Raw genomic sequence first — 11,715 nt, 5'->3', positions numbered from 1 at the left:
ACGACCAAAATCTGGCCACATTTGAAAAGTCTGTTCAAACACAAATGATAAGTGCCACACGTGTGGCACAAAGCAATCCGGCTCTCGCGTTTTTTACCATTAAAGTTGTGATAAAAGAAAAAAATACACTAAAACTTGCCATCCGAAAGGAAAGTTTTCATGCTTAACAGCTAAAGTTTCCATCCCCGTATCACTAAACTTGCCATCAAAATCATTCGAAATTTCCATGTGTTCGTGCCACACATGTGCACTTATGAGGGTCAAATGCATCAACCAATTCAACATCGAGCAACACTCATGAGCAACTGAAGGAAGATCTGATTGAGTATTTATGGGCGGTTAACGGGGACAACAATGTTGGAGTGTAATATTTGAACTTTTTTAATAAGAACTACCGCCGGCTTCCGCATCAGTGTCCGCGGACGAATGCTGGAGCAAATTTGTGGGTCAACATTGAAGATGTCCTTACACTTCTTTTTAACATTATTACAAGCTTACACTTTGCAACAAATGAGGGAACCGAAAAGGATATGTTCCTTCAAACAAATGGTATATAAACAGCAGTAGCTAAACAAAAATAGCAGGCATGCTTTTCCATCTTGTTTCTTGAATCTAGCAACAATACTTCATCTTGTAATCAAGATATGTATATTACTTATTACACCAACCATCGAAAAACTAGCTAGCAAGCGGTACTCCTACTTACATACCCTTATTGCACTATTATTTTCTTTGTTAGATAGCGTTGAATCAATCTATATTTGCATCTGCCCTGGAGGTGAGCAACATACGACGAACAAATACCCAATCCATCTCGTAGAGCACTGGTGGAGTTTCTTGACATATCCTGCCATATTGGCGACCGTCGCAAAAACTACAACTGCAATAGTATTGCTGGGAACCACCTGGTGGCCTGGTCAATTTCATCGCACTTGAGGGTAACCCGCACCTTCTCCCTACTCTTGAGGTCAAAAATGAATAAGGCGCCACCTTGCTCGATGAGTAAAGCACCTTTGCTCTCAGCAAAAAAGGCAATGTCTGGTCTCTCGGTCCGGAGATTCGCCAGGTAAGAGTGTAGCCAACGACCCTCCCCCTCACCTATGTGATGATCACGATCGTCTTGTTTTTGTTTGGTCCAAAGCTCCGGCACACCATCATCTTGTGTATTAAAAAGCGAAAGCGTTCCTTCCCCGGTGATACACAGCAGAGGAGGTCGTTGATATGGCAAACCGGCGTCGATTTTGATCGGGATCTTTGTCAAAGAGACTTGTTTCATGGTAGCACTTATGTTGAGGGTGTAGAGCTCTGTGTAGTCCCTGTATAACCAGTGCACAACGCCACGGGCGACGACACCAGCACCGGGACCACACCTAGTGAGGTCTCGCTGGTACTTGATGGGCACGCTCCAACTCCGTGTGGCTGGGTAGTACATATAGGCGAACACAACACCATAACCCCTGTACGTCACTAGCACTTGCCAACCCTGATATTTCAAGGCGGTGTGGTCTGCGCTGGTGAGAATTGCCCAGCCGGTTGGACTATCAGAGATTCCAGGTAGGTCGATTGGAGGCGATGGGAGGAGATGCGTACGGTTGTCAATCAGTGGGCGGCACACCGCCAGACGAAGCTTGTGACGATGATCTGTGTTGGCAGGCAACATGATGCCTAGGAGGAGAAAGCCACGGCGCGACGCCAATGGCCTCGCGTCGTTGAAGAGCCCATCGTCATCGGCAACAAACGACGTCAGGTTGGCATGCGCCGAACCGGCCTGAAGGCTTAGGAACTTCGGAGGGCTTCGTGGTTTTCCCTTCAACGGCTCAACTTTGTCGCGATCAAGCCATATGTTTTGGGTGAAGATCCCAGCTAGCATGGACGGGCGGTGGGCGTTCTCCGCCGGGTCGGTGATGAGGCGGCGCCATCGCCAGCAGGTGACGGCGCAGCGGAGGAGGTCCTGGACGTCGGGCAGGCGCGCGAAGACCTCGCGGAGGACGTCGTCGGCGATCTGGCCGCCGGAGCCTACGCGTGGATTGGACATCGTCTCGTCTAGGGGTTCGGCCGATGCATGTATGGATGCGTGGATCTGGTGATGGAGGCGTCGGTTGGTTCCAAAAACAATTCACGATCGAACTCTGATTTTATCTCTACAGTTCTATATAACGCAACGATGCGGTGTTGGTTTGGGCTTTTGAGTCAATATAACAGGGTACTTATAGGCTTATATATATGGCACGCGTGCAAGTCCAAGAAGCCCAGAAGCCTGCCATCTGTTGCTCAAAAAAAAAAAGAGCCTGCCATCTTCTTCACTAATGTACGTCACGGGCTCACGGCCGTAAGCCTGGCAGCAATGGCTCCATCGCCTCTTTCTCGCCGCGCCTTGCCGTGGTCGATCCGAGCCTCTACACTCATGACTCATCACAACGACATCGCTGAAGTATGATGAGTGCATGGCTGAAATCTGAATGCATCATCGCCCTTAAAACTCACGAATATTCCGATGGAAACCGGTGGTGTCGACAACCTCAAGATGGACGCGAGGCACCTGAGGACATAGATATATATATCTTGCGATGCATGTATACTTTTACATTTTTCTTTTTCTCAATCCAACGACAACAATTCATTTTATAATCAACTTATGCATATAACCGGCCCATCTAGAAAAGTACCACTAATTTCTATTCCTCTTGCACTATTCTTTCTTTAGATAATATCAATTTAATCTACACTTGCCTCTTCAACAGAAGAGATAAGAAACATACGACTACGACGACTACATACCATTCTAATGTCCACTGCAGAAATTACTAGCGCAATGCTCTACTGGAAAGCAACTCATGCCCTAGCATGGTGAGTTTCCTCACCGCCAAGGTTAATCCACACCTCCATATTGTTGAGGTTGACGGTGATGAAGGCACCACCTTTATCTCGAAATAGACTTTCGCCCCGCTCTATATATAAAGCAATTATTGAACAAAGTACACGGCCGATTGATACAAGATGATGAGGTAGCCCACATACAATGCCGATCCTAATATAGCTGGATCATATGCAGACCTACTACGTTACAGAATGAGAGCATTGGGAGCACCGAGTGCAACGCCACACACATGCCTAAACACCTAGTTCCACGACAATGCCCCCGGGAGGGAAAACTGCGCAAGCGCGCCGCTGTCGAGTCCAGAAGGAACTAGGGGCTTCACCCGTAACCCTTGCACGAAGAGGAGCAACACAACGATGTCTTCAGGAAGAGAGCGGCGCCCGAAAGCGGCGCCGTCGTCGGCGACAAAGTGCAGAACTTTCGCTCGGCAGCTCCCCCGTGCCACACGAGGTCTTCAGGACAAGCGCAACGAGATCAGCGTCCCAGCTCTGGATCAGGGCGGCACCACTGCCAAAGACAGGGAGAACACCTGAGCCATCCATCGCTACCCTCCTGCCGCCCGCACGGCCAAGGAGAGAGCCATCATCACTGACATGGTGCCTGCCGGAAAGCCAACCATGTGGACTGCCATCCAAAGCCGCCACTCCGGCATCCATGTCCAAGCCACCACCATCCGTCCACATCAGGGAGCACCAACCTTGGAAGGAGGAAAGAAAGGGGTCTCCTTTCATTCCTAGCCTGACATCATTCACGGGATCTGGGTCGATGCTCCCATAGTAGGGGGCATCCACGCCTGCATTCCCAGCCAGTACCGGTGGACCAGGAGGGACACAACCCCGTGACTATCGACGGCCACAGCCGAGCCCGCTCGCGCGACGCCTCAACCATGGTCACCGGCACTCATCTGCCCGATAGCATAGAGGAGACCCGACCACCACCACCGTCCACCATGCCCGCGAGGAGAGCACGAGCATCACCCGTAGGCACACCCCGGGCCAAGCCCTACCTCTCCTACCCGAAGCACAAGCTTTGATCCGCCCAGGGCCCAGATCTAGCCCGCCCGAGTATGAACCCTAGATCTGTACCTATCGGCGGTACACATCCAGGAGAAGGAGGGCGCCACCGCCACCTCGCACCACCCGAAACACCACAATCGCTGCGCCGGAGCCCTCCGAAGTCAGCACCACCGCCCTGCCTACACATAGCCACGCCAAGAAAAAGCAGAGCCCATAAACTCTAGGACTAAGTCCGCAGGCGAGGCGTAGCCACCAGCCGAAGCCCCCTCGGCCCGCGTCGCCTGCCAGCCAGCCGGCCGCCGCGACCAGGCATGCACCACCTGCATCACCCCACACGGCCCGTGCCGCGAGCAGCAGCTATTGGCCGGATCTGGCCTGGCCTCCCCCGCCACCACAGCCGCCCCCACGTGCCCCGCCACCATCCACGCCGCCCGAAGCGCAGCAGTCGCGCTGTCGCCTGCCCAGTCGCCCAGCGCTCCACCACGCCGCGACGTCAACATCCGCGCGACGCCCAGCATCCGCGCCATGCCCAGGCCGGAGGAGTTGCGCTGCGCCAGCCCTTGAGGCGAGGGAACAAGGAGGCCCCGCCGCCACCGGCTTTGGCCGGGCTTTGCCCGACCGAGCCCCTGGGCGGCGGTGGAGGGAGCGGGAGAGGGAGGGGAGTCACTGGCGGCAGCGGATCTAGAGTCCTCCTCGGTCACCGCGCGGGGGCGACGTGGGAGGGGGAGCAGGCGGGTGGGAGGGGGGTCAAAGTCCAGGCATCACCTTTCTTGAGGAGTAAAGCACATCTTCTCTCTGCAAAGAAGACTATGTCTAGTCTCTTGCTCCCCAGATCCATCAGCTCAGAGTGTAGCCATCCTCCCTCACACTCACTGTCATGATCACTGTTGTTTTGTTCTTGCTTGACCCAAAGCTCTAGCACACCATCATATCTTATATTAACAGGTGAAAGCCTTGCATCGCCGCCACGGCATGCCACCATGACTTTGATCGGAATCTTGGTCCAAGAGACATGTATTTTGACAGCGTTTATGTTGAGGATGTAGAAGATTGTCCCGTCCCTGTACCCATAAACTGTGTGATCAACACTATTGTAATCGAGGTCTTCTGTCCATATTGTTAAAGAAGAGATGACTACAGAGAGTTGAGACCCAATGGTTAAGTGCCATTTTGAACACAACATTATATAATAATGAGAACAAGTGTTTGGCCGATTTTGTACAGAATTTCAGCAGCAAAACGAATCCAAACAATATTTTCCATCAAAGAACAATAAATTACAACTCTTATTAAGCACAACCATGCATACTCAAGGTTATGCAACATAAGTATTTTAAACCTCATTTAGTCCTAAAAATATTCAAAGAGTAAATAAATTAATCCAGTTACCATTCTAAGAAATTTAGAGTTGAATTTGGGGCTAAATGAAGACTTAACAAGCAGAAGTACCAACGAAGTAATCTGCATGCCTAAACCAAAACCAAGATGCACCAAAGGAAGTTATTACTTCTAAAAAAAGCCTATTGACATACTTTTGTGCAAAGCATGGCAATAGAAAACAGGTTCAGGAGACGTATATAATACCCGGGAAAGAAGTAAAAAAAGAACCATCTTAATCAGCATTCAAACAACAGATGAACTAATAACCATCAAAGAGGCTATTCTCATCAATGCACTCAGTGCAACTTAAGCTTATAGGTTGAAAATGGGCCAAGCTATTAGACCGTTAGTTCAATTTTCAAGTGTTCAGAAGATGAAAGCTGCCCACACTGCGAGTGAAGGAAATGCTCAGTCATATCATCAGTATGCTAAGAATACTGAAAATACATCATCGAGTAACAAAACTGAAAGAAATCACAGCAGAAATGGAGCAGCGGGTTGTGTTCATTGAGAGTAAAGAGACTGGACTGATAAGAAGTTTGGCCAGAGACCTGAACAAACTCAACTGAACTTGATCATGTGTTTGTTGTATCCAACAGAAGGCCTCAGCCCTCAGAGACGCAATGTGTGCAACTTGTCACTTCATTAGAGTCAGTACAAACTCACAGTTGCTCTACCTTCAAAGAACTTGTATCCCCATGAACTTGTTATGGGTGCCATGTGTGGCTTTTACACCCTCCAAACATCTCTTATATCCCCATGAACTTGTTTGAGTAATAAATAAAGCGTGTTTAGACTAAAAAAAAGGTACAAACTCACAGTTCCATCACCGGCCAATCCATGATGAAAAGAATACGGTTGGTAAAGCAGCAAATGAAGATGCAGTACTAGTACTACGGCAAAAAGAAGAACATGTTATCCTTGGCCTCAGCAATATACAGCTTACAGCACAAGCGTGTTAGATATTTTAATTATACAGGACATCGTCGGCCAAAGAACAGCAGAGGTTTCAGAAAAAAAAAAGAGAGAAATGTAGCTTGGACACAAAGAGGAGTAGCTCAAGTTTAAATGCAACTCAAACAAGAATCAAGATAACTGAGATTAGGAGAAGGCCTCATGTATGCATTAGCGTTCTATCTTGCACTTCATGTAACTCAAATGGTAGAGTTGTGAGTAGAATTCACCGTTCCATCACTGGCCAGTGCAGCAAAAGGAAAACAAATATTGTTTCACAGTTTTAAGGAGGGCAAACCTCGGATCAGTAGCACGACAGGAAATAATTAAGCAACCACAATGACTAGTAACAGCTAGCTAGCATGAGTGCTTCAGTACAACTTCGACAAGTTTACATGTTGCCAATGGAGAGAGACCCCAATTGTTCAAACGTAGTACTGTAGGTCCAATGGCACTTGGGGAAAAGAAGACAGTCACAAATGAACGTAGCACTGTACAAAAGAGAAACAACTACACAAGTAGCACTGTAGGTCCAAAACACCTTCAGTGGCCTCAGAGCGCATTAGTTTGTGTTTTGCACTTCATGTAACTACTCACTGGTGAGAGCTCGAGTTATGAGCGAATCCCGGAATAATGTCCATCACAGGCGTATTAATCCCTAATTAAGAAGCGAAATGAGTAGTTCTAGTGGAATGTCACATGCTTGAATGTCCAACATAACCAAAAGAAATACTAGATCAGTACAATACTGAATGACGGCGCTCGCTTGCGAGGGGGGTGCGCAGGGATGGGACAACGACGTTGAGCACGGACGTCGGGGGGAGAAGGTCGTCATACCTGTCTCTCGGCGCCGATCTTGGGGACCTGGTCGGCTTCAAGACCAGTGAAGACCTGTAACCCGAAACAAAACAACAAACACACGCCCACTCCGCGCGATGGACAAATGCTGCTGCTGCGCGTTGAGATTCCAATGGTCACAAAATATGATCTGAAGCCAAATGAAAATCATGCCAACAGATCTTTAGCAAATCTGTAGATATAAAATTGAAAACAATATGGCTATTTCAAGATTGTCAAAAATTTCTCAAATCACACGCATAAATCACAGCTAAGAATGATGTAACGAAGCAAAACGTCCACTTGACAATTAATAATTCAGTTTCACAGGTAATCACGCAGGAATAAACGACGTTTAGACTCCAGAATATTTACGACCACTAGCACTACGACGATATAGAAAAGGCAGCGACATACGATGATACGAAGTCTCAAAAAAGAAAACACGAATACTAAGCTTTCTATTTTCTACTCAAAAGCCCACTGGTTCTCCTTGCGGATCTCCGCCTCCTCCTCGGGTGTGAAGTCATTCTTGATGTTGAAAGTCTTGCGGATCTCCTCTGGGGTCTTGCCCTTGATCATGTCTGCAACAGTCTGGCAAGTAAGGTCGAGCAATCCCTTGATGTTGAGGTAGTTTGCAGCCAGGATGAGGTCGAAGAGGGTGTTCTGGTCGACCTTGATGAACTCGGCGTCAAAGCTCTTGAGGTCCTCGGCGGGGGCTGCGGCGGCAGTAGAGGTGGTGGAGCTGGCGTCGGCGGCAGCGCTGGAGTCGGCCGGTTTGGGGCTGGCCTGGACGTGCTTCTTGCAGTACTCGATGATCTTGGAGAGGATCTTGGAGTCGACGTTGGGGAGCGGGATGCCGTTGTCGGCGCAGTCGTCCTCGATCATGTGGCGGATGGTCTGCGACTCCATGGCGACTGCCTCCTCGACCTGAAATTCCTCACCGTCCGAGCTCTTGCACCACCGGACTCGCGGGCTATGCCTACGGCCCAGGGCCGTCGGCATAGGTCCATTGCCGTCGGCATAGATCTATGCCTACGGCTGCCGTCGGCATAGCCCCGTCGGCGTAGATCACGTCAGCGTAGATGTGTCAGACCGTCGGCGTAGTATAGCCGTCGGCATAGGAGCACATGCCGACGGCCGTGGGACAGCCGTCGGCATAGTTTAGCCGTCGGCGTTGTTTTCCATCTAACGGCAACGGAGGGCGCCGTCAACAGCGCTGGCGATTCAGGGGACGACACGTGGCGCATGTATGCCGACGGCTTGGCCGTCGGCATAGATTTCCATCTTTGCCGACGGCTATGCCGACGGCCAAGCCGTCGGCATACCTGCGCCACGTGTCGTCCCCGGCTTCTCCTGGCGGCAGGTGGAAATCTATGCCGACGGCTTTGCCGTAGGCATATCTCTGCCACGTAGCAGCTCCTGGTTTCTCCTGGCAGCAGGGCTATGCCTACGGCAAAGCCGTCTGCATAGTTTTTCATATATGCCTACGGCTTTGCTGTAGGCATAGATGTGCCACGTGGCAAGCCCTGGTAACTCCTGGGCGTATATATGCCGACGGCTTTGCCGTAGGCATAGTTTTTTTTGTTTTTTTTTATTTTCCCTGTTTTCTCTTTTCCAATTCATTTGACAGCATTTCAAAACGGAACAATATGAAATTATGCAGAAATATGACAATTCATCATGTGAACATACTCAAGTTCATCTAAACATACTCAAGTTCACCATCATCATCTAAACATACTCAAGTTCATCACATCATCTAAAGATCATCACCGATGGAAGTTCATGAACATAAAAGTAGTGCAAGACATGAAACATGATAAAAGTAGGAATATGAAAGGCATGGCACGATGGCCACATGCACGGAATCATCAAGCAAGAGCACCCCCGCCAAAACCACCACCTCCGCCAAAACCACCACCACCACCTCCGCCAAAACCGCCATCGCGACCACCACCACTCTGCCAGATCGGAGTGACTGGGGTCGACGGAGCAGGAGTCGAGCCACCGGTCCCCTACATGTTTCAGAAAAGATTCTAACGGTAAATATGATATGATAGTGTTTCATGAACGAGAACTAGTTTGCTAGTAGTTAGGCAAATGTACTAACCGGACCATCACTGCCTAGTGCCACCCATTCATCGAACGTGGGCACGTGTGGGGGTTCTCCCGCAGGTGGTGGTGGGGGTCCCATTTGTGGTGGATCCGTGCGGTTAGTCCAAGACGCCAACATAGCCTGAATGTTAGTTAAACAAGCAAACTAGAAGATTAGAAGGAATGAAAGTGCAAAAATTTAGGTTGGTTTTAAGAGGGCAAAACTAACCGTCATCATCTGACGGTTGTAATCATCATTTGCCTTCACTCGTTTCAAGTACTCCCGCACCTCGAGATTCCTATGCTCGACAAACTCCTTATATGCCTACATAATTTAGGTTGTTTCTAAGTGAGCAATGCTGAAAATAAACTGAGAATGCAAGATAGAAAAAGATAAAGAGGAAGTACTTACAGCATGCTGGCGGGCTAAGGGAGTCTGTGAACGCCCCGTACTCTCTAACTGGCTCGGGTTGCTAGCCCGAAGCCGTGTGTACGAGATCGAAGGAGTGATCAAGCCATTGAAACACGGATACCGGCCATTCTTCTTCCCCTGGATGGCCACCACCGCCGTGTCGTCGATCTGAGACTGGGCGACCTCAGCAACAGGAACATCCGGATGCAACTCCTGATAGTGATGAATGTAAGACCCCAGGTGCTCCTCGGTCTTGCCGTAGTACTGGCTCTCGCCCTCCTTGCGATGACTCCGCTCGTGGGCCAGCTTCCACGACTCCATGTCTGAGAGCGGCCTCTTCAACTTGTCCTCCTACAACGTCAAATAGAAGTCAGCCATACATAAGAACATGACGTAAAGAAGAACAAAAATACATCATGCACATAGATATACCTTCATGGCCTTGAAGCCCCAGTGGTTCCTGTTTCCTTGGCCGTGTGTCCCTCGTCTCCACGGTTAGCCCGGGCCTTGATGCTCTTGGCAGCAAACTCTGCATCGGCGCCGAGCCACCTATCCATCAAACTCGCCCATCCGTCATGCCTTCCATAGCACCAACGAGGAACAACCTATGCAAATTTTGGAAGCATGACATGTCAGCACGAAACATATAGTTGACTGCTTGAAACAATGAAAAGTTAGTAATAGTTACCATCATGAACTGCTCCTTGCTCAAGGTAAGTCGTAGCTTCTGCGCTTGAGTTTTGGGCATCTTTTGTTGCAGGTAGTAGTGGTAGTACTGCGAGACGGCAACCCAGCGCACCTCGTACTGCAACTGACGAGCTTTCTTCTTCGCAGCCGCAAGCAAGACCACGTCGGCTCTGGCCTTGTGCTCGTCAAGAACTCTATAGAGTTGCTGCAATCATGCAAAAACCAGAAGCAAACAAGGCATGAGTTGAGTGATTCAATGATAAACTATGAACGAAACTGAAGACAAGTGATTCAGAAGAGAACTTACCCAAAATTTGGTGATCACGGCCTTAGCGGTCGTCCCGTACTCCGCGTTGCTGCAAGCCTCGTAGTGGGCCCAACTCGTGGCCAAAACCCGCTGTTGCGGGTCCCTGTCTGGCCGCGGGCAGAATAGGCCAGGCCAAAACTCCTTCAACAGGACAGTGATAAGGCCGTCTGGTTTACGGCCCTTTCCGTGAAGGATCCAGTTTCTGCAAAAGAATCAAATGATTGCCATGTGTACAATAAGAAAATGTTGTCATGTGTTGAAAATATGATTGAGAGGCACTTACTCTGTCCCCACAGGTTCAATGAGCCACTTGTGCTCCTCGATAAAAGGTGGTGTAGGTAGTCCGGCATTACCACGCAGCCACCCCTGCGAAGAACCCGGTGGCAAGTCACCCCACAACGCGGGATCAACCTCCCCTCCACCCTCCTCGGCCTCCTCCTCACCCTCCTCCTCGGCCTCCTCCTTCTCACCCTCCTCCTCGGCCTCCTCCTCCTCGCCATCAGGAACATACTCCTCCTCCTCAGACTTAGAAGGTGCCTCTGTATAGGAGGGCATCAAAGAAGACCCTCCTATTTCAGACACGGCCCGGAGTTTTTTGCCCCGGTTGCCTCTCCCCCCACCTCCTCCTCCTCTAGGGGCTCTCCCCCCACCGCCTCCTCCTCTAGGGTAATTCTTTGGACAAACATGTATTTTCTCATAGTCCATCGAGAGCGCCTTCATGATTTTCTTCGTACCGTACATGGTTTTCGGCAGTTCATGGCCCTCAGGCAGGCTGTTAGCCCATACTCCCAGAAATGCTTCGAAGCAACCTCGGCTACAGCCGTACTCAGCCTTGACTGCCATCAGTTGCGAGATGGCATCCAGCACAGACAGCTTGGCACCCTCATAGAGAGGTTTCTTTGACGAGGCCAAGATTTCCAGGAAGGCCTTTGCGGTTTCCTCCGGCTCCTCCGGTTCATTCGCTGAATGTGACGGAGGTGTCGGCTGTGCAGCAAAGACATCATCTAGCATGTCTCTAACCCCATCGTCCTCATAACCAGCGACGCGTTGTCGTATCACATCCTCTCTACCACGGTCCCGCTGGGCAAAGTTTATCGGCATATTAAAGTTGGGCATAAATCCATGCGTGCGAAGGTGCTTAGTCATC

The 11,715-nt window shown here is 49.9% G+C and overlaps 2 protein-coding genes across 2 annotated transcripts in view; both read right to left on the bottom strand.

The window, feature by feature from the left end:
- Positions 1-874: 874 nt before the first annotated feature.
- On the bottom strand, positions 875-2,035 carry LOC119361087. Its single transcript, XM_037626460.1, has one exon. The coding sequence runs from the start codon at positions 2,033-2,035 to the stop codon at positions 875-877; it is 1,161 nt and encodes a 386-aa protein (XP_037482357.1).
- Positions 2,036-7,533: 5,498 nt separating this feature from the next.
- The window catches only part of LOC119368195 (SKP1-like protein 1), a 9,219-nt gene continuing 5,037 nt past the window's right edge, over positions 7,534-11,715 (bottom strand). Inside the window, exon 2 of the mRNA XM_037633519.1 lies at positions 7,534-8,023. Coding sequence (XP_037489416.1) covers positions 7,534-8,023 — 490 coding nt within the window. The remainder of the gene's footprint in view (positions 8,024-11,715) is intronic.

The sequence above is a fragment of the Triticum dicoccoides genome, chromosome 2B (genome assembly GCF_002162155.2).
Source record: "Triticum dicoccoides isolate Atlit2015 ecotype Zavitan chromosome 2B, WEW_v2.0, whole genome shotgun sequence".
Taxonomy (NCBI): domain Eukaryota; kingdom Viridiplantae; phylum Streptophyta; class Magnoliopsida; order Poales; family Poaceae; genus Triticum; species Triticum dicoccoides.
The sequence above is the reverse complement of the archived record's forward strand: the minus strand, read 5'-3'. Positions and strand labels throughout refer to the sequence as shown.